The 20052-nt window shown below is 45.4% G+C and overlaps 4 protein-coding genes across 7 annotated transcripts; all 4 read left to right on the top strand.

Moving 5' to 3' along the window:
• The first annotated feature begins 814 nt into the window (after positions 1-814).
• Positions 815-5150, top strand: LOC112898546 (ultraviolet-B receptor UVR8-like). Its single transcript, XM_025966881.1, has 11 exons — positions 815-1034; positions 1144-1288; positions 1401-1511; positions 1600-1660; positions 1737-1855; positions 2209-2294; positions 2385-2586; positions 2961-3014; positions 3916-4026; positions 4150-4206; positions 4739-5150. Exons 1-11 carry the CDS (start codon positions 997-999, stop codon positions 4928-4930), a joined length of 1176 nt encoding a protein of 391 aa, XP_025822666.1. The 5' UTR covers positions 815-996; the 3' UTR covers positions 4931-5150.
• Positions 5151-6778: 1628 nt separating this feature from the next.
• LOC112896167 (translation initiation factor IF-2) lies at positions 6779-10436 on the top strand. 2 transcript variants are annotated; one of them, XM_025964081.1, is made up of 7 exons: positions 6779-6939; positions 7035-7296; positions 7906-7962; positions 8819-9051; positions 9230-9358; positions 9469-9525; positions 10160-10436. In XM_025964081.1, exons 2-7 carry the CDS (start codon positions 7083-7085, stop codon positions 10232-10234), a joined length of 765 nt encoding a protein of 254 aa, XP_025819866.1. In that variant the 5' UTR covers positions 6779-6939; positions 7035-7082; the 3' UTR covers positions 10235-10436. The 2 variants fall into 2 exon arrangements, with proteins under 2 accessions (XP_025819866.1, XP_025819865.1); XM_025964080.1 differs by having other exon boundaries at positions 8813-9051.
• Positions 10437-10809: 373 nt separating this feature from the next.
• Positions 10810-14124, top strand: LOC112896168 (protein CURVATURE THYLAKOID 1A, chloroplastic-like). Of its 3 annotated transcripts, XM_025964084.1 has the most exons (6): positions 11267-11393; positions 12484-12555; positions 12730-12830; positions 12905-13012; positions 13144-13215; positions 13666-14124. In XM_025964084.1, the coding sequence occupies exons 2-6, from the start codon at positions 12540-12542 to the stop codon at positions 13732-13734; spliced, it is 366 nt and encodes a 121-aa protein (XP_025819869.1). In that variant the 5' UTR covers positions 11267-11393; positions 12484-12539; the 3' UTR covers positions 13735-14124. The 3 variants fall into 3 exon arrangements, with proteins under 3 accessions (XP_025819868.1, XP_025819867.1, XP_025819869.1); XM_025964083.1 differs by lacking the exon at positions 12484-12555 and having other exon boundaries at positions 10810-11393; positions 12905-12985; XM_025964082.1 differs by lacking the exon at positions 12484-12555 and having other exon boundaries at positions 10860-11393.
• Positions 14125-15485: 1361 nt separating this feature from the next.
• Positions 15486-18606, top strand: LOC112896166 (14-3-3-like protein GF14-C). The gene is made up of 6 exons (XM_025964079.1): positions 15486-15631; positions 16678-17090; positions 17177-17255; positions 17383-17505; positions 18050-18166; positions 18265-18606. Exons 2-6 carry the CDS (start codon positions 16699-16701, stop codon positions 18322-18324), a joined length of 771 nt encoding a protein of 256 aa, XP_025819864.1. The 5' UTR covers positions 15486-15631; positions 16678-16698; the 3' UTR covers positions 18325-18606.
• The last annotated feature ends 1446 nt before the right edge of the window (positions 18607-20052 follow it).

The following is a 20052-nucleotide window of genomic DNA, read 5'->3' as shown; positions in this document are numbered from 1 at the left end:
TGGGCCTATCAGCCTGTGTGCATTGAGCGGGCCGTGAGCAGATTTTAAGCGGTTCCAAACAGACCCTTCGAGTGGTTTGGCCCGTCTTCGCCATCTTTTTCCTTTTTGCTGCCCAAGCATATTTTAAGCAGTCCCACCTCCGCAAATAAGAAATAACAAATTCCCCGTTTGAATCCACCAAACTAATCGATCAACTGGAATCAGCTAGGTAGCTAATTGGATAATTATTATTTAGCCAGTTAGAAGAGCTTTAATTATATATTAGTTTTGGTCCCGTTTGGATCCAACCCAGCCAAAAACAGCTTACAAACTAGCGTTACATCATCTTTTAATAAAAGTGACAACAGGGATACAACAAACTTATTCAATAACCGCCGCCCTCGTTAGCCCATTCAACAAAAATGACATAACTTTAACGTGACTAGTCACATTTTTTTCCGTACCAGGTACCAACCCCCTTCTAATAGCATTCATCTTCCACGTTACCATACCATAACCAACAAAAAAAAAATCATCTCAAACCTCACACCACCAACTGCAACCGCAAGCTAAACTAGCGTCCATCCTTTGCATCGCCACCAGTGAGTGCATGGCATAGCGGCACTGCGGCCAAAGAATCTTTTGCGGTCACCAGCACCAATCTGGCCATTTGGGTGACTCACCAAGCCGTGGAGTCCACCTCACCGCACCTCACCCTGCGCCCCAACCCAAAACCCTATTTGCGCCGAGCACCAAAACCCAGGCCCGCCGCCGTACACGCACGGCGCCCCCGGACAGACACGCTCCCGAAAAGATAGCCCTTGCCCAGTTGCCCCGGGCAGGCCGCGGCAGGAGAGCCCCAAATCCCGGCCCCAGACCTGCCCCTGCCGCGGCGCACGGAAACCCACCTCCACCGCGTGCGCCGTCGGCTGCTCGCTCGGTCGCTCGCCCCTCTCCATTCCCTTCCGCTCCCACCGACACCGAGCGGTCCCGACGCGGCGGCGGAGCTCGGCCGACATGGCGCCCCCGCCCCGCGCCACCACGGTCCTCGCGTGGTGCGCCCCACTCTCCCGCCATCGCGCTCGCGCTCGCTCCCGCCGCGGGGGAGCCCAGTCCGTCTCTCGGGGTGCGGCCGCCGCTGATTTCTCTCTTTCGTGCCTGCAGGGGTTCCGGGGAGGACGGGCAGCTGGGCATGGGCGGGAACGAGGAGAAGGACTGGGCCCACTGCGTGGAGGCGCTGGAGCCCTACAACGTCACCGCCGTCGTCGCCGGCAGCCGCAACTCCCTCGCCATCTGCGACGACGGCCGCGTGCGTCCCGTCCCCTTCCCGACCGCTGCCTATTGTTCGCTCATTTGTTGGCGAGCCTCTGCTCTGAGTTCTGACCCGTGTTTGCTTTGGGGTTCCTCTTGCCGCGCGCCAGCTCTTCACGTGGGGGTGGAACCAGCGCGGCACGCTCGGGCACCCGCCGGAGACCAAGACGGAGAGCTCCCCGGGCCCCGTCGACGCCCTCGCCGGCGTCAGGATCGTCCAGGTGCGCCCCGGCTCCGCTCTAGCCGCGAGATTCGCGTCCCTGCGCTGCTGACGAGACATGCTCTCCCTGTGGGTTTCGTTGGTTCCAGGCGGCGATTGGTGGGTGGCATTGCCTCGCGGTGGACGACAAAGGCCGCGCGTACGCCTGGGGTAAGCGGGCCCGCTTCCTGGCGCCGTCCATGGCCGATTCATGGCTGGTTTGATGCAATGTGCGTCGATGGTGCAGGGGGGAACGAGTACGGGCAGTGCGGCGAGGAGCCTGAGAGGAAGGAGGACGGGACGAGGGCGCTCAGGAGGGACATCCCGACCCCACAGCGGTGCGCGCCCAAGCTCAAAGTCCGCCAGGTGAGTGGAATTTGATTCCTGCGTTGTGGTAAACACCAGTGAGGATGTTCTTGGAACTTTTAGCAATTTTTGTTCAGTGCGCTGCTTGTGGGGAATCCAACAAATTGTGGATCGTCTTGTCACTTTGGCATATGCCTTGTTGCCAAAGAAGTAGTTCGGTTGCGAACCACATATGGGATAGTTTATATGATGGAACTCGAACTTTTATAATGTCTCATGTCTGTATGAATTATTCCTGTCCCCTGGACTGGAACTGGAACTGGGATAATTTATATGACGCTGCAACTTTATCTCCTGCACGCATGATTTCCGTTCATTAGCTTTTGGGTTGCTTATTCATTTGCTAATTCTAGGTAGCTGCTGGAGGGACGCACTCAGTGGTTTTGACTCAAGAAGGTCACGTCTGGACATGGGGGCAGCCATGGCCTCCTGGTGATATGTATGGTGCCTTATGCCAAAATCTTCAATTTGTTTTATTTGATTTGTTATTGTCTCCTTGCATCTGTTGTTGAGCATCTGTCATTTTCAGCAAGCAAATATCTACACCAGTACGTGTGCAAGGCCTTCAGAAAGTGAGGGTGATTGCGGTAGGCGCATTCCATAATTTGGCACTAACAGATGATGGAATTTTGTGGGCATGGGGTAATAATGAGTATGGTCAGCTGGGAACTGGAGATACCCAACCAAGGTCACAACCAATCCGTGTTGAGGGGCTATCTGATCTCTTATTGGTCAGTCACGTTCATTTCTTTTTTCTTTGAACTTTTAATACATTTCTAAATTATCAGTGTACACGTGGGGTTTTCTCAAGTTGAGCTGGCTTGCTGGCCAACTGAAGTAAAAAAAATAAAATAAATCCAAACTTAGTTCTTTTTACCACACCAATCTAAAATTCATATCGACTTGCAAGGAGTTAAGCTTGGTTTGGCCAACAAGTTTACTCTGTTCGGGACTTCAAGTTGTAATCATCGCACATTAGCAATAAATATGTTTGATGTTGCTAATACAAAGAATCGTACACCAGTTGCTGATAAATGGATATTTTATCTGCACATTGGCTTCCTGATTTCTCGCTTGTTACATATACTCCAATGTCCATTTGCAGGTTGACATTGCTGCTGGAGGTTGGCATTCAACTGCACTAACTAACGAGGGAGAGGTATTTCAACTATTTTGACTTAAGGATTACCATCTTGTCTAGATACTGCTTTATTCTGCCAAGCCACGAGATGACACAGATTTAATTGGCAATAGACTATTCTTGCATTCTAGGGAATTAAATTCGTGAAGGCTGTTGTCATGTTATACACATACACATTGTTGAACTGTAAATTCAGACTTGCTCGTTATTTAGAGCGTGCTTGAAAGATGTCCATATTATATCCCTGAAAATAATTATTTACAATACATATTGTATAATGAAAGTAAACTAGAGTAGGGTGTTAACCATGCTGAGCTCATCTGAAACAAATACAGACCTTTGTTCAAAATATGCTACTGACTCAGGTTTACTTGAGTTCCACTGATCTTGTTCATGTGGGCCTTGTTCTAAATTTTCTGCAAAATGAACATTAATGCCATGGAAATATGTTTAGCCCAGTAGGACACTGGCACTGATTACAAGAAAATGATGAAAAATCTATAAGGCATGACAGGCTAAGTATTCTACTGCATATCAAGGAAGAGAGAATGAGGGGGAGCATGACGAGGGTGTATGTTGGGAGATGAACTTAACTAGGCTGCTTAGGTTTTCTTTTAAGAGACAATAGCGAGGGCTTGTGGCTTCTTATTTAGAAACAAACATTGTACATGCAAAGCACATTGGTGCTGTGTTGGGAAAAAGCAGATATGCACTTAGGCGTCTCTGCTATGTTTGTAAATTCAAAGGAATGAGCAAGATGACCTGATCCAAGCTCAATTTATTATTTTTCATCTTGACAACAAGTATTTCCTTTAACTGCATCATCTATTCATCTCACATCAGTGACTAGAGCAAAAGTGTGTTTTAGTCCACGACACGGTTAAGCATAGTAGCTCATTTGTTTTTTTGGTACATGTAGGTGTATGCTTGGGGGAGAGGAGAACATGGGAGGCTTGGATTTGGAGATGATAAGAGTAGTCACATGGTGCCCCTAAAGGTTGAGCTTCTAGCTGGAGAAGATATTGTTCAGGTAATACACCTTAACTATTCCTGGGATGTTAACTTCAGTCTCATCCTTTTCTGTTGCCCTGAAGTGGTTGAACAATTTTTCTTCTCCAAGTTGAGAAACAGAGCTCATTCTCCATGTTTGCAGGTATCATGTGGAGGAACCCATTCAGTTGCGCTAACTCGAGATGGCCGAATGTTTTCTGTAAGTAAAATTTTCTCCAGCTGGTTACCGTGTGCTTTGCAAGTATCTTTTGGAGGTCAGAGCTAGGATATATAAATGAAGATCCTTTGGTCACTTGACCATTTTTACTGCCTTTTTTGGTAGAATAACACCAATAGCTAATTAAAGAATTTAGCAACAAATTTACATAAATTTTAAAGCAATTTCTACTGGAGCAAACATGGCCTTTGTAAATCTTGCATATGGTATATGTTTTTATACCAGCATGAGACACAAACATCATCACAAGTCAGTGGTCAGTTGTCAAGCTCCGCAACAGATTTTTGTTCTGAAAAACATGCCCATAGTTGAGTAATAATATATGGACACTGAAGATAAACAGACCATGTTGCTTTATTAAATAAAGAACACTTGAAGTCTTTGACAGACGACTTGGGAAGTGTTGATTTGTAAATATCAACCGTATGGAATTTACCCAAGTTTCACTAACCTTGTAGAAAATTTTCTGAGCTTTCTTGCTCATGTTAATCGTGAAACCCTTCTGCTTTGACAGTATGGTAGGGGTGATCATGGCCGTCTGGGATACGGCAGGAAGGTGACAACGGGCCACCCCCTGGAGGTGCCCATCGACCTGCCGCAGCCGAAGACCAGCACCAGCTCCGACGGGCAGTGGCAGGCGAAGTACGTGGCCTGCGGCGGGCGGCACACCCTGACCATCGCCGAGTGGAACGAGGCAAACGACTGATCTGCGTGCCACTCCTGAGCTTAACAGGTCTATTACTACTACAGCGATGGAAGAATAAGCATAAAGATATGCAAAATTAGGCATCATAAGATTTTTATTGTACGAGCTGAGCTTGGTAACGAAGAACAACAGTCGGGAAGGCAACTTTGTGCAGAGATATTGAGGTTTCGTATTTCGGCAATATATTTGATGAGCTAATCTGTGGCTATAGTGTTTTCTATTTTCTTCGCCCAAATTTCCTATTCGGTGGTCATTTAATCTCTGATCACCAATGTGAAGATGGCAGCAGAAAGAACCACTGCGTTTTACAGGGGTGTTTGTTTCGGAGGAGCTTATTACAAGCCCCACTAGGTGAGGTTTAGAGGGTGTTTGGTTTGGAGGGATTTATTATAAACCCATCAATAAGCTCTTAATAAATCTTTTTTTATTCAAATATAAAGACTTAAAGGTGAGGTTTGTACCCATAAGCCCCAACAATAGATATCTATGGGCTTATTTTCCGTGGACCCATCAAAACATCTCATCTTTCCTCTCCCTGTCCTGGTCTTCCTCACCTACAGGTGCGTTAACGAGGGATTGAAAGGTTATCATCAAGTGCAGGACTTTTTATAAACCGCTACAACTAAACACCACTTTGTTCTCGTAATAAGCCTCTCAAGCCCTTACAAACCAAGCACCCCTTACGCCCATAAGCCCCTCCAAAGAATGCTTATGGGGCTTATTTTCTGTGGATACCACCAAAATATCCCTTATTTCCTCTTACTAACTTTATCTCCCTCACCTATAGAGCCATCAATGAGGGGTAGAAAAGTCATTACCAACTTACCAACTACACGAACTTTTTATAAACCGTTACAACCAAACACCACTTTTAGCTTATAATAAGCCCCTTATGGCTTATGGTTTATAATAAACTCTTCCAAACCAAACACCCCTAAGTTAAATGTTTTTTTTGTCTGTAATGCTAGTCTCAATGGGAATTTCGTGATATTAAATTCAATGCCACATCATTAATTTTCCTGACATGGCGAGAAGAGAGAGAAGAGAGGAGAGAGTTTCATAAGATGTGAGAGAAGATTCATCGCGATAAAACTCATTTAGCACAGTTACTGATTCCTAATCTTGGTAACTGTGTAATGAAACTGTGTACTGAGACTGATCTAAATCAATATACTATATTTGAATATGCAATTTATGGTTTTCTTCCCAATGGCTAGTCCGCGAGGGAACTCGTAGCATAGCCTTGATCCGGATTGCTCAGGAGCTCCTCACACTGGCTCTCCACTTTGGCGAAGCTAGAGCAAGAATGTGCACTTGCCTTGTGGATACATCGAGTTAAACTGCGGGATGTATATATAGTGAAAAAATAGCATTTATCATTGTTTTTTATTTATCCGCGGATGCATCGGTACCCCTAGCCGTAACTTAGCTTCGCCCCTGACTCTACAGCCACAGCCCGCCAACCTGAAGTTTGAAGCTCCAAACCCAGCAAGCTCTCTACAAACTACCCTTTGCTCCACACCTCTCCGAGATGGCGAGATGGTACCCGGGGCTGCGATGGCGCGGCCGGTGTCCCTCCGCCGCCCCGGCTCTCTCCTCCGCGACCGCGCTCTGGTGCCCTGCACTCCAGTTTCCTGTTTTCTACCTCTGCTGCACGGATACGGATACGGATACGCGTGAGATACGCCGGCCGATACGTATCGGAATAAGGCTGAATTATAGGAATTCTCGGATACTTGGGCCGATACATATCAGCCCATATATTCTTCTGTCGTACGCGGCCCAGCCCAGCTAACGGACTTGAGCCGCCGCTATTCGCTCTCGTCGTCGTGGCCGTTGTTCCTGCCCTAGCCGCCGCCGCAGCTATTCTCCTCCCCTCCCCTCCCCTCCCCTCCCCTCGACTTCGACGGCGTCGTGACAGCTTGACCACCGTCCCGAGTCCCGTACCCACCGCGACGCATCCGCCCCGCTGCTGCCAAGCCATACTGCTGCCAACTCCGGTCCCGCAGGTCTGGCTCCTTGAACTCATTGTCACCTAGCCGCACGCGGGCGCGACTGGCTTCTTTGTCCCGTTCAATGATCCTCGTTCCATTGCTCCGTGCAGGATTTCCCCTGAACCTTACCTGACCCGGAGCCCCCGTCGGCGGCCGCGATGATAAAGAGGCGCTACTTCAGGCAGGACCACGGCGACAATAGCGCCTCCTCGTCTTCCTCCTCGTCGGGTTCGGACTCGGACCGAGACGTGGCGGAAGAGGCGGAGACCGATGACGAAGTAGAGCAGCAAGAAGTGGAACAAGTGGAAGCGGTCGGGGAGGAATCGGGAGAAGAGGAGGAAAAGGAGTTGGAGCAACAAATTCAGGAAGAAAGTGAGTGCTTTGCCACATTATCGCAGGGTGGGATGGGATCTTTCGCATATATTCTTCTTTATTACGTCGGGTAATTTCGTCTTGCGTCTGTGCAAGTGGATGTCTGTCTAATTAAGTCTGCTATATAACATCCGAAGCAGAGGATGCATCGCATTTTTCATGTGGACGAATGTAGCAATTAGTTTCTCCATTGTACCTTTGTTTACCATTTGGAGTGGCCAATTTTGGCAGCGCGCGTACTAAATGTAGTCATGTAACATTTCCAACCTAGCAATGAAAAAATTTCAGTACATTGGCAAAGAATATTGCCTTTTTACTGTACAACTTGCATATGATATTAGGTCTAACTACAATTTTCAGCAAGGGAAAATGTAGAATCCACAGAGAAACTGAACAAAGGAGCCATATGGCATCATTTGTTAAGCAAAACTGTCACATCCATTAGTTATGTTAGACTCTGTTTATACAATGTTTCTATGTTCATTTGTTATTTTTCAATATGTATAAATAATTGAAAGTTATCCCCAAATGCAGGAATAACTTAAGTAAACTTGTGACGTGTGAAAAGCGTTGATCAAATTTCTTCTTCTTTTTACTCATGTCTATCAGGTTCAGGCTACCAAAGTGAGGAGAGCTCTGGGAATGTTGTTGATAGTCCATCAGTAGGTATTCCTTTTTATTGCTAATACGTCTTGCTTTATCAATTCTGGACCTTAAGTTGTTTCCCCCTCAATTTAGAGGAGCTTTGAATTGTGCAATCATGGTTTAGACTAAGTTGGATTCTCTAGTTATTGTAAAGAAGCCGTCTGGTGTCTGTTTGTAGTTAGTACAAGAGTCAATTATTATTTCTAAGACTCATCAAGGTATTTCTGAAGTCTTGCCAAACACTGAATTGCGGTTTGTAGGTTAATTTACTCTATTGATATTTAAATGAATGTAAGTGTATAACCATTGACTATTACCTTTTGTGTGATTGTATCATATGATCATGCATTCATACTACATGACTGGATATGAAAAATAATGAGATAATTTCGCAAAATGACTATATGTGACATTTGAAGGAATTACAACTTATAGTGGCCATTTCACAAAACTGCAACTTTTACTAACATGTACAACTTTTACAAAAAAACAGTTGTGCGCCCACCTGTCATCCAAATAGTGTGGACTATTCTCTATTTCGTTGGCAGGTGGGTCGCTTAACTGTTTTTGTGGAAGTTGTAGTTCCTTGTTTGGGTGGGACAAAGTTGTAGTTTCGTGAACTGATCACCATAATTGTGGTTTCATCTTACATCACCCAGTACTTGTAGTTTTGTGATATTAACTCAATTTTTTTTTGTGTCAGACCAGCTACCCAAGCAGTACTTATCTTTATTTCTGATTCATGTAATCTATTATCGAGCAGTACAGAAGGGAGCTGCTTGTGACCATTGCTATTGAAGTTCTCTCTCTTATGTGTTGAACATTTCTTGAGTAACGTTGACAGCAATGTTTTAACTGATCATTGGTTTAGTTTCAGATGATGATCACAGCAGCCCAAGAGATCAAGAATGCCATGAAATAAGTTTGCCTGTTAAGAAATCTTCTCGAGCTAATGCTGACTCTGCCAAGAGCGGTGCTAACACAGATGATGCTGTTGAAGCAGATTTTGCTAACTACATTCTGAAGTGCAAATCTGTGTATAAGTGCAAGCTCTGTCCAAGGATCATGTGCCTAAATGAGGAGATGGTTAGGGTACATCTCAAATCAAAGGTAATTAATATTGAGGAATGCTAATGTTTCCTTTCTGCAAAAGAAGGAACAGGGTCCTAAAAAATTGATAAGAATTTTCTGTTATGAAGATTGAAAGCAACCTTGTACCTCAGTAGGAGTCTCTTACCTGTTCCTGCCCATTTTTTTCTCATGCTTTCCATTTCATTTGTCTTTGTAGAGGCATGCTCGGTCCAAGAAACTACTAGGAGAAGGGAGGCTTAAGCTGATGCTCAACAGTGATGGTGAGCTGGAGGAAGAGGAAGAGACACATGCTGAACGACATGCTCGAACTATAGCTCTCGCTCAGGTGTATGCACTATTTATAAAATTCTTTTTCCTCCTACTGATTCGAAATATTTAATTTTGATTGTTATTCAGTATAGAGTTTTGGCAATAATTTGTTTATGCCTATTTCAGCAAGTACAGAAACCAAAGAAGGATTCTGGAAGGCAGCGGCAAAATCGGAGAAAGAAGGTAATTGGATCACTTCTTTTTGCATGTGCACTTTTTGTGGAGCACATATCGAAGGCTTTTAGGTGTCATTTGGAAAACCTATTGAGCTCAAAGTTTGTGCTATATCATGCTTTCATCATCTTGGATGATCTCAAGCAGCACACCACTGCAGAGGTCATGTTTTGACGTTGAATACACTTAACTGAAACTGCATTACTGTGGTACTGCACATGGATTTTTTTTAAGCACACGTCAAAGGCTTTTAGGCATCATTCGGTATGTCCTGTTGAGCTCAAAGGTTGTGCAACATTGTGTTATCTTTATCTTGGGTGATCTCAAGCAGCTCACCACCATGGAGGTCATGTTTAGATGTTGAATACACTTAGAACTACTGAAGTAGTACTGCATTTTGATTTTTGTTGAAGCACGGCTCAAAGGCTTTTTAGGCGCCATTTGGAAAGGTGTACTGAGCTCAAAGCTCGTGCAATATTTATCATCCACCTTGAGTGATCTTGAGCTGCATGCCACATTGGGGTGTTGAACACATGCAACAAGTTTTCCTTGAATGTGAACTTGTAAGGTATTCTGGTCTGTGAAGCTATTGGATGCCCCCATTACACTGTATTCTGATATACTTTGCTGTTATTTCTTACAGAGGTCTCGGAATCATCAGGAGAAGAAACAAGAGGCACAAGGCTCTAATAAAAAGCAGCGCAAAGCTAAAGGATGAAGCGGGTTCCACAGAAACTGTACTCAGATGTTTTTGCTGGTTGCAGCTTCAGCTGTTCTGAAACTTCTAGTAATGAGATCGTTATGGTATTCAAAGTGTTTTCTGCTTGGTTGTACCTTCTGTTTCAACCCAAGTTGGTTATAATTTGTTGAAACTGAAAGGTTGAATTGAAATGGAGAAGAAGACTTGCTGTTCACACTAACACTTGCAAATCCTTACTGCGATTTATCATCTATTACCTCAATTTTGTTTGGCACTAATGTATTGCATTTGCGATTTTCAAAGAAAAAACAATGTTTTAAATAGCAAGCTATGGCTGTTTTTGAACCTCTAAACGCCAAGCTATTATTCACTGTTTACATTGGCTATAAGAGCTCTTGCTTTGAATAGCTTGGCTATTTGCCATAGCTACACGACCACGAGATTGACTAGATTGACTTGGTCATGACCTGGGCCTATTATAGGAATAGTATAGTGGGGCTACTGGTCTTTGTTGGCTAGCTATGGTATCCAGCCAGCTGATCGGAACTGCTTGTAGAGAGCTTCAGAAATTGGTTCTCAGAAATGCTCGAGGCATATCTCTGTTTGTTTCGTGAACAACATGAAGAAATGGAGCTACGATGCTTCCAATACTAGTCAGTCGAGTCCAGAACAGGCATGATAGTGGGCTTCTTGCAGCCTTGCATCCATCCCATTCCCATTACCACCGGAAAATGGAGTTGAGTTTTGCTGCTTTGCCTCGATCTGGGTCGCTCAAACTCGATGGAACGGTGCCAATAAGCCTGCGGCCCGGCCCCTCGCCGGAAACAGCCTCGTCGGCGACGGCGCCGCCTCACACCGTCACAGTCAGTCACACGGCTTCTCGCACCACGTGCTACACCTACCCGTTCTCCACTCCACCCCACCCGCCCGAAGCTCCACAAACTAGCCTTTGCTCCTCTCCCCTCCCTCCTCCTCCTAGGGTTAGCAAGCTTGATCTCCTAGGCCTGCGCTGCGCGACTGCGCCCGCCCGCTGACCGCACCGGCGCCGAGATGCTAGCCACGGCTGCGGCGGCGCTGCGGCCGGTGCCCCTCCGCCGCCCCGGCGCTCTCCTCCGCGCTCCGGTGCCCCGCAGCCTGCTCGACTCCCGCGGCGCGGCGCCATTCCCCCGCCGCACAGGTACTGAGTGGCTCTCATCTTTTGATGTTCTTCTGAAGCGCTCATATATGCTTCGAAATGGGATGGGCAACGGTTGTTCATGGCATCGTCCTGCTTAAGCGAGCGAGCTGTTAGCTATTCCAATTTCAAAATGCTTGGTTTGGCTATGCAAAAATTTGCGGGTTGAGATAAAACTACACAATAAAACGACTCCTATCGCAAGTTAAATAAAAAATATCGACTAGCATCTGGAACTATTTGGCAAGATTTAGACATGGAGCTGGTAGGACCAACTAGCAGAGCGTAACTTCCTCATTCATCAATTTGGGGTATGGTGGTCACACAGCACACAGTTCAAATCATCTAGAAAAGCACATGATTCAAATGCCAGAATCGAAAGTTTTCTGATATTTATCATCCTAAAATTGGCATTCCATATAAAATTATTCAATAAAAGCACTCGTAGTTTTGTACACCAAGCTAGTACATTGTTTTCACGAGCCTTATCCATCCTGCTGATGCTTAAATTTTTGCAAGCCGTCATCCAACTTCTGCAATGAAGAAATGACATGGCCGGGTTGTTGCTGGTAAGGATATGTGCTGTGTGAGTCCTCCTAGCACGCCACTAAGTAACTTATCAATAAGGAGCTCTAGCTAGTCATTACATACCCTAGCTCCTGCATCATGGAGGACATGGGCAAAATCCATATGATCAGGGAGAAGGGTAGTAGAGGTAGGTATGTCACCTGGATAAGGTTTGGGAATGGGGAATTTGACTTCAGCTTAGAAACAGGGGCTATAAACATTTTTTTCCACCAGGTCCTAATTTTGCACTAAATGTTGCTAAGTAATCATGAGTTTGTTATAAGTTTCCTTAAACATTTATTCTTTTTTTCTGCTCTACAAGTTCCCCAAAAAATGCCATCCAAACCAAGTTTTAGGCTAATGTTTCGGTTTTGTGCTGAAATTTTATTTATCGTCAATTTCTTTGTTTAGGATGTTAAATCGTTATTACCTGTAAGGGGACATGAATGCATTGGAAGTGCCATTACCTGACAAGATCATCTCGGGACAACTAGAGAACTCAAGCTAACTTCTTGTTTTTGTGCAGGCTGTCATAACTCATAACTGTGATTTGGCAAAGTATGTCTGTTCGTGTTAGCAAACATGGAAAAAAGTTTCTGTAAGAAAAGAGGGGCATCTTTTCCTTTTCTTTAAAAGAAAAGTTTTCAATTAGTTAACCCCTCCAAAGAAATAGATGGCTTGAATATATAACTGGCAAAGTTATCTAACAAATATTGCAGAATTTGGTTGATGGTAAAAACCAGCCTAACAAAATTTCATTCTTCTTCAACAGCTTCCCTAAAGATTTCTCAACTCCAGTTGACAGCTGCACGATTTTCAAAAGAGAGTGACTCTGCTGAGGATGATGAGCTCCTTTCTGAACTAAGGGAAAAGGTTAGTTAAAAAGCAATATAATATCTCTATGCTTATAAACTTATTACAAAAATTCACCGTGATGTCTACTACAGTGGGATGCCATGGAGAACAAGCCCTCTCTTCTCTTGTATGGTGGTGGAGCAATCTTTGCTCTGTGGATATCCTTTGTCGTGGTCAGAGCTCTCGACTCTGTCCCATTGGTACATAGCTAGCTTATCTTGCTATTCCCGTTTACTTGTGGCTGTTTGTTCTCCAAGGCCACGATGTTATTCATATTGCCATTTGCTTATTTGATTGCTGTTTCTCTTTGTTCCCTCGCCATGATCTGTAGCTCCCAGGCTTACTGGAGCTAGTCGGGCTCGGCTACTCGGGATGGTTTGTGTACCGGTACCTACTCTTTCAGGTAATCTTTAAACCATGTAGGTTGGCCGTGAGACTTCTTTTCCACTATCCAACACGAGTTTCTCAAGTTCAAGTTGCCCCTGAACTGTGACCACCTAAAAGGCTGTTGGTGGAACCATGGAAGATGCACAGCTTTGATATTAATGAGCTAGCACAGATCAAGTTGTCCACTGTCATTGCCTGACATGCCTAGCAGAAAACAGCTGTCTAGTGTGCTTTGTCAAAGCTGGATACAGTGTCCCTTGCATTTGGTTCAATCTGAAGTCAATTCAACATATATCATTAAAAATGTAAATAATTTATGTTGAATATGTGTTGGTGCAACCTGCTGTAACACAAAGACCAAATACCTGATTCATGTCCTTTTAGTTTGTCCAAGTATTGGTTCTGATCATCGTATGCTTTATTTCCATTAATGTATATTTTCTGACAATCTGTATTGTGCTGGCAGGAAAATCGGAAAGAATTGGCCAATAACTTTGATGCTCTAAAGAAAAGGATTACTGGTGATGATGAATAGCTGTATCCTGGTTTGGGATTCTATTTCCCTGGCGCAACCTTGTAAGCTTCTATTATTAATGCCAGTCCATTTAGGAATATTCCAGAAATATTCAGAGCTATTGAGGTATGGCCTTCCACGCCTTCTGTGCAAATCTGCGTTTCAGCATGGTGTTTGTTGAATCCTCTGATTCCTGAAGATGCATCTCTACATTTCTAGCCGCCCTGAAATTCTTGTGGTTCCCCAATTCTACCACCGTGGTTCTTGTCACAAATTCTCTGTGCTGCCCTCATCGGAAGTTAGCCGTCAGAATGTACAATTGTGAGGTGTAAAAATTATTTGGAATAAAACCACTTGGTCAAACATGACGCACCTTATATTGCTAATTGAGTGATCACCAATTTTCCAGCACTGTGTATGCTACTTCTTCCCTTTCCATGTTCTTGCTGTTGCCCTGCAGTTCCATGCATGAATTATCTATCACACGAACAAATGCTGTATCCTTTTCAAAAAAGAATCAATGCTGTATGATATGTGATGGTTGCCGTACGAACGCTGCCAAAGACGTGCCACATCTGGCCCGGGTCTGCAGCCTGTGCCCATCACCACCCTCCGGATTTCTGCGGCGAGATGCCATCCCTTTCTGCGCCGGCGATGAGTCACCCGTGACGGCGACCCCCGCGATGGCTGGCCGCTGGGCCGGGCTGCAACCTGCCGGGAAGTGTGATGTTTCTTTGACAAAAGCTTGTACGGCGCCATATTTTTTAGTATTTTTTTAACGATTGTGTTTTTCTTTTTTAGGAGCGTCTAAATTGAGAGGCGTATGTTCTCCTGGGAAGAAAAACTTGGCCCAAAATTGTCCGGGCTAGCTTTAAGATATTTTGCCAGCTATACCACGGCTACAATTCATCAAGCTGCCTGCATGTGGGCGTCCACAATGCTGGAAAAGGCTCGGGGTCACCGTGCATTTGATTTTCTTGGTGATGTGCTCTGCTGGCAAACTAATTTCAGCCGCCTTTTACGCCTTTTTATAGCATCTGAAAGTGGCTTTTCTGGGCAACCGATGTCCATGTCCAGATTCAGGCTTGTAATTGTTTCTTTTTTTGCGGGTGCAGGCTTGTAGTTGTTGTCAATCCTGGCAACCGAAAACATAACTGCATCTTTTAAATGGGGGGAAAGCGATTGCTATCTGCATGATCTCCGGGCTTTTCCCATGAAAGAGAAAGGGCTACAGATTATAGTAGTTGGAGCGACCTTTTCCTGTGCAATGCTGTGTGCAAGCAAAGCTGACCAGTTGTGCATGATGCTGAAGTGCTGATGAACCGTCAGATTAGACCCTACTAATCACACGATTATGCGATGAATTACAGGGCTTTTCCTTCTCATCATGCCGGCTTTTTAGCACAATAATGTGGGTTTCCCACTTCGCAGACATGACCATGTCCATTTAATCGAGGATGGAAAAGCCTCCTCCGAAAAAAGAAAAAACATCGCCCGGCGTCCCACATGCCAGAGGCAGGGGCCCAACCTTTACCAGTTCGCGGAGCCCGAGGGAGAGGTTCTCCGTCGCGCAGGGGGGATATTCCCCACCGACCACGTACTCCGAACCCACCACCCACGGCTGCCCATCCCACTGATGCGTTGGTCCCACCGCCTCCCCCGGGTCCGCGTGCCAGCCGCAGCCGCCACTCGCCACGCCTTGCGCGAGGGGTGTCGGCGTGGGCCCTTGCTGGAGGCGTGGCGCCGCGCCATTGGCCCGCTGACCGCAGCCTCGCGGTCGCGTCCGTCTATAAGGACGCTCCCCCCGCGCCGTTGCGCCTTGTCCACCCCAGCCCCACAGCAATCCGGCGTTCCCCGACCGCACCGTCTCGCTGCGCTCGAGAGGCCGCCGCCCCCGCGCCCCCACCCGCGCCAGGAGGTTAGGGTTACCATTTTCCTACCCCTTTTCTCGAGAAACTAATCCTGCGTTCTTTCGTGCTTGATCTCGTTGTGCTTCGTGTCCGCGGTACGGGAAAGGGAGATGCGGGAGTGATGTGATTTTTTTTTTGTTTCTTCGGGCGGTGTTCTGGTTAGATCCGTCCGTCTCTGTCCCTCGCGCGTTGCTAGGTTGGTTTGCCTGGGCTCGATCCGCGAGATCTGGCGCGGGGCGCGTAGATCCGCCCGATTCGGCAATAGTTTGGTGTGGGGACTGAGGAACATTTGGGGTTCCCCTTTGTAGTTGGCAACCGTGCGTGGTGTCTCTGTTGGAGGGGGGAAATGGAGGGCGGAATGTGGAATTTCCGTTGATCTGAACGGTTGGCTCATGCCATGGATATTTGATCTGGATGCTGGCGTGCTTTGCAACTAGGGTGTCTAAGGGTGTTTGGGGCTGTGATTTTTCGGTTGATGAACTGTTATGCGGAATTTGCTAGGGATACGGAACCTGTTGGTCTGCAGCAGAAAATGTATTATTGTTGTAGAATCATTAGATATCCCTGTCATGGTTAGATCTGGCTGGCCCATTTCGGTGATCTGTTAATCAGTGATATTGTAAATAGATGGCTTATGTATTACATGGATTCTTTTAGTCTCTTGCATCATATCATAATGTGTTGATGATTTGCTTGATTCAAATGGATTCGATATTACAGAATTATATTAACTAGTTTGCGTGGAGTCAAATTACTATTTTGAACCTGACTTTTGTGCTAGCTTGCTTTAATGCTGACGCCTCATGGTGTGACTGTATGCCACTGGTTGAAACAGATTTGTATTACCATATCTTGTTGCTCAGAAATGTTTAGTCACAGGCTCACAGCAGCTAGCATTATTGAGCTGAATGGCTCATTGATTTTTGTGGCCAGCCATGCACATTTCATTTATACCTGAATAATTTAGTTTACTCGCTCCGTTCCAAATTATAGGTCATTTTGGCTTTTCAACTGGCTTTTGGCAGTGGCTTATCAGTTCCTTATGTTGTTGCAGTAAGTTTTTAACTTGACCAATATGTCGAGGGAGGAGAACGTTTACATGGCCAAGCTGGCCGAGCAGGCCGAAAGGTATGAGGAGATGGTTGAGTATATGGAGAAGGTGGCCAAGACTGTAGATGTCGAAGAGCTCACTGTTGAGGAGCGTAACCTCCTGTCAGTTGCATACAAGAATGTGATTGGGGCTCGCCGTGCTTCATGGCGCATTGTCTCATCCATTGAACAGAAGGAGGAGTCCCGTAAGAATGAGGAGCATGTTACTCTGATCAAGGAATACCGTGGCAAGATTGAAGCTGAGCTGAGCAATATCTGTGATGGCATCTTGAAGCTGCTTGACTCACACCTTGTTCCTTCTTCTACTGCTGCCGAGTCAAAGGTCTTCTACCTCAAGATGAAGGGTGACTATCACAGGTTAGGAAAGATGCAGTGCAATATGTAATTGAATATGTATAATCTGAAGTAAGAATGAGATTTGTTAACCTTTGAAATTATCTCAGGTATCTTGCTGAGTTTAAGACTGGCGCTGAGAGGAAGGAATCTGCCGAGAGCACGATGGTTGCTTACAAGGCTGCTCAGGTTTGTTCATTTTGGTGCTGGGATATAATGACTACTGTCTATATGGTGGTCACCATCTTTTCATATCATATAAGATGACTAGATATCTGAGTATTAATGAAACTCTATTCTGCTATGCATTGTGTAGGATATTGCTCTGGCTGAACTGGCACCTACCCATCCGATAAGGCTTGGACTTGCTCTTAACTTCTCGGTGTTCTATTACGAGATTCTGAACTCCCCAGACAAAGCTTGCAACCTTGCAAAGCAGGTTGGTATCACATCTACCTTTCTATCACATTCATTTTACTTGCACATGCTGTTTGTGGTGCACTTGAACATGGGCTGAAGAATGGAACCAAAAGTTACAGGATCCTTATTGTCCTTTACTGTTTAGTATATATGGAGTTCTTAATTGCTTTGTCATATGGTAGAGCTTGTGCTCATATATGTTCACGATTCAGTTTTAGTACTAAACATCTTGATTGCTAGACACTTGTTGTTTGCTGCACATAACATAGCCGCATATACTTTAATTTAATAGGCATGCTTTAAGTTTTGTGTCATTTTGCATTCTGCCCTGTCATTGCTAGACACTTTCTATTAGGACTCTTATTCATGTTGTGGGATTATGATGAGAGTTGTAATATCTGGTGCTCACATTATTGAATCATAACAATTTGTAACTATGCCTCCTTTACTCTGTAAAGGACCTAAGAGTCTTCCGTGTGGGTTGCCTGAACTTTTATATCGTGCCTTATGTCTAAAATTCATTGGAATATTGATAGATCGATACTGATCAACTATCTTTGCAGGCGTTTGATGAGGCTATCTCTGAGTTGGACACCCTTGGGGAGGAGTCATACAAGGACAGCACTCTGATCATGCAGCTCCTGAGGGACAACTTGACCCTCTGGACCTCTGACCTCACGGTATCTCCACCCTGCCAGCATCATCTTTCATAGTCTATTCTGTTGTGTGCTCACCTCTAGTTGCTAAAAACCTAAAACTCTGGAATTGCTCTGTGCAGGAGGATGGCGCTGAGGAGGGCAAAGAAGCCCTGAAAGGTGACGCCGGCGAGGGACAGTAACCCTTGAGGGCATGTTCTTGAAGCCCATTGTTTTAGATGCCCCTGTGCTGGATGAAGCTGTGCGCTGCGCCATTATTGTAGCTGCTTTCGACTCCGCTCGCTTCTTTCCTTATAGTAGGCTGGTAGTGGTCGAATTAGTTGTCATTGCTTTGAATTGCCGCTAGTTGGCACTAGGTCCTTGTGGACTGGTATTGTTGTCCTGGATTTGACAAGCATGTGTGTTGTCCCTCTAGCGTTTTATTGAGCAATATTGAAGTTGTCATTTTCGTCTAGTTGTTGCAATCAGCTGTTGGTAGTGGTTTGCGCGTCAGGTCTGTGGACTGGCCGACTGGAGTTTTGCTGACCTGTGTGGTCTACAGATGTGCTTCTGGTTCTCCTGAATGGGGGGCATCATGCGATCACCGTGCCTGGGCGGCCTTTCCTCCCCCGAACATCTTTTCTCCCACGAGCTACAAGTCGTGCGTCTGAGATCCATTCATGATTTCTTCCTTGCTAGGGCTGAACTCTTTGGTAACCTTGTGCCATGCTGCTGCTGCTAAGGAGCGGCTTTCATGTGGTCTTTGAATGCGGCGTGCGTCGGAGATCCATTCACGAGAACGTCTGCATGCTCCCGTAGGCACATGAAAATGCGAGTGAAAATAATCCAAAAATATAAATGGATCGATGATGCACAGATGCATGCAAAATTTGAGATGAGGAAAACTAAAAAGAGAAAATCAGCATGTAACCCTCACCTATTCATATGTTGATTTGTCTTTTTTGGTTCTCGTTGCACAAAACTTTTTTCATCCCCAAATTTTGCATGAGCATGCATGTTTACATCATCTACCCATTAATATTTTTGGTTGATTTTCTCGTGCATATTTTTATAGTTTTTTGAAGTGTGAGCATGGGAAGGGTGGGAGCACAGGAGGCGTTCTCTTCCATTCACATCGATCTGTAAATCAGTCCCCTTCTCATGTTCTGAAGGGAGGATTTGGTGTCTGAACATCGAGCTGTATGTAAATCAGTCCCCTGCTCTTATTTTTAAGGGAGGATTCGGTGTCGGCAAGATGGAAGCTAGGGAACCTAGCAAAGCCACGGCCAAAAGAAAATTCTCTGCGGTGGTGCCACACCGCACCTATTGTGCGACAACACCGGATGCTCGCCGCTTGCCGTGTGACACGCTTGCCCCACCAGGCACAGGTCCATCTCTCGAAGCTCGAGCCAAGGACCTCGAACTCTGCAGCCAACGCCTTGTTATTCTTCACTGACGGTGAGGTCCAGCCCACCTCCAGTGAGGAGGGAAGCAACAAGCAAGGACCCTCCCTCGTGCCCTGCCCTTGCGGAAGAGCCCATTTCCTTTTGAATCGGTGAAATAACTGAATTCATAAACTGCTTCGTTCAATTTCATCCCTTAACTACCAAAACATCCAATTCAATTCTTGAACTATCCAAATCGGTCTAATTTCGTCCATTCACTGATGTGGTGGCTCGCCTTATCACCATTCAATCAGCTTACAAAGTAAAATATACATTTTACCTTCCATAGAAATGTAACTACAGCGAGTCGAGAAAATCAAGCACTAAACAATCAAGAGCTAGTGCTAAAATCAAATATGCCCCATACAAAGGGAATGGTCACAACTCTAGAACATACACTGTGAGATGGTGTTTATCCTTTTGAGTTATTATCAACCTCTTTACTCCATGCGGTTACATTCCTCTAAAGCATAAAAAGGGTGTTTT

This window comes from Panicum hallii, chromosome 6, assembly GCF_002211085.1.
Source record: "Panicum hallii strain FIL2 chromosome 6, PHallii_v3.1, whole genome shotgun sequence".
Lineage (NCBI taxonomy): Eukaryota > Viridiplantae > Streptophyta > Magnoliopsida > Poales > Poaceae > Panicum > Panicum hallii.
This window is presented reverse-complemented; position numbering and strand designations above follow the sequence as displayed.

What these genes read in the sequence shown, in the direction of transcription:
- LOC112896166 (XM_025964079.1), top strand. Translation starts at nt 16,699, where the DNA reads ATGTCGAGGGAGGAGAACGTTTACATGGCCAAGCTGGCCGAGCAGGCC. An exon ending in TTGCTTACAAGGCTGCTCAG is followed by an intron (nt 17,256 to 17,382) that starts GTTTGTTCATTT and finishes TGCATTGTGTAG; the next exon opens with GATATTGCTCTGGCTGAACT. An exon ending in CTTGCAACCTTGCAAAGCAG is followed by an intron (nt 17,506 to 18,049) that starts GTTGGTATCACA and finishes CTATCTTTGCAG; the next exon opens with GCGTTTGATGAGGCTATCTC.
- LOC112896167 (XM_025964080.1), top strand. Translation starts at nt 7,083, where the DNA reads ATGATAAAGAGGCGCTACTTCAGGCAGGACCACGGCGACAATAGCGCC. An exon ending in GCAACAAATTCAGGAAGAAA is followed by an intron (nt 7,297 to 7,905) that starts GTGAGTGCTTTG and finishes CATGTCTATCAG; the next exon opens with GTTCAGGCTACCAAAGTGAG. An exon ending in GGGTACATCTCAAATCAAAG is followed by an intron (nt 9,052 to 9,229) that starts GTAATTAATATT and finishes TTGTCTTTGTAG; the next exon opens with AGGCATGCTCGGTCCAAGAA.
- LOC112898546 (XM_025966881.1), top strand. Translation starts at nt 997, where the DNA reads ATGGCGCCCCCGCCCCGCGCCACCACGGTCCTCGCGTG. An exon ending in CCATGGCCTCCTGGTGATAT is followed by an intron (nt 2,295 to 2,384) that starts GTATGGTGCCTT and finishes TGTCATTTTCAG; the next exon opens with CAAGCAAATATCTACACCAG. An exon ending in GAGATGGCCGAATGTTTTCT is followed by an intron (nt 4,207 to 4,738) that starts GTAAGTAAAATT and finishes CTGCTTTGACAG; the next exon opens with TATGGTAGGGGTGATCATGG.
- LOC112896168 (XM_025964082.1), top strand. Translation starts at nt 11,267, where the DNA reads ATGCTAGCCACGGCTGCGGCGGCGCTGCGGCCGGTGCCCCTCCGCCGC. An exon ending in TTTCTGAACTAAGGGAAAAG is followed by an intron (nt 12,831 to 12,904) that starts GTTAGTTAAAAA and finishes TGTCTACTACAG; the next exon opens with TGGGATGCCATGGAGAACAA. An exon ending in CTCTCGACTCTGTCCCATTG is followed by an intron (nt 13,013 to 13,143) that starts GTACATAGCTAG and finishes CATGATCTGTAG; the next exon opens with CTCCCAGGCTTACTGGAGCT.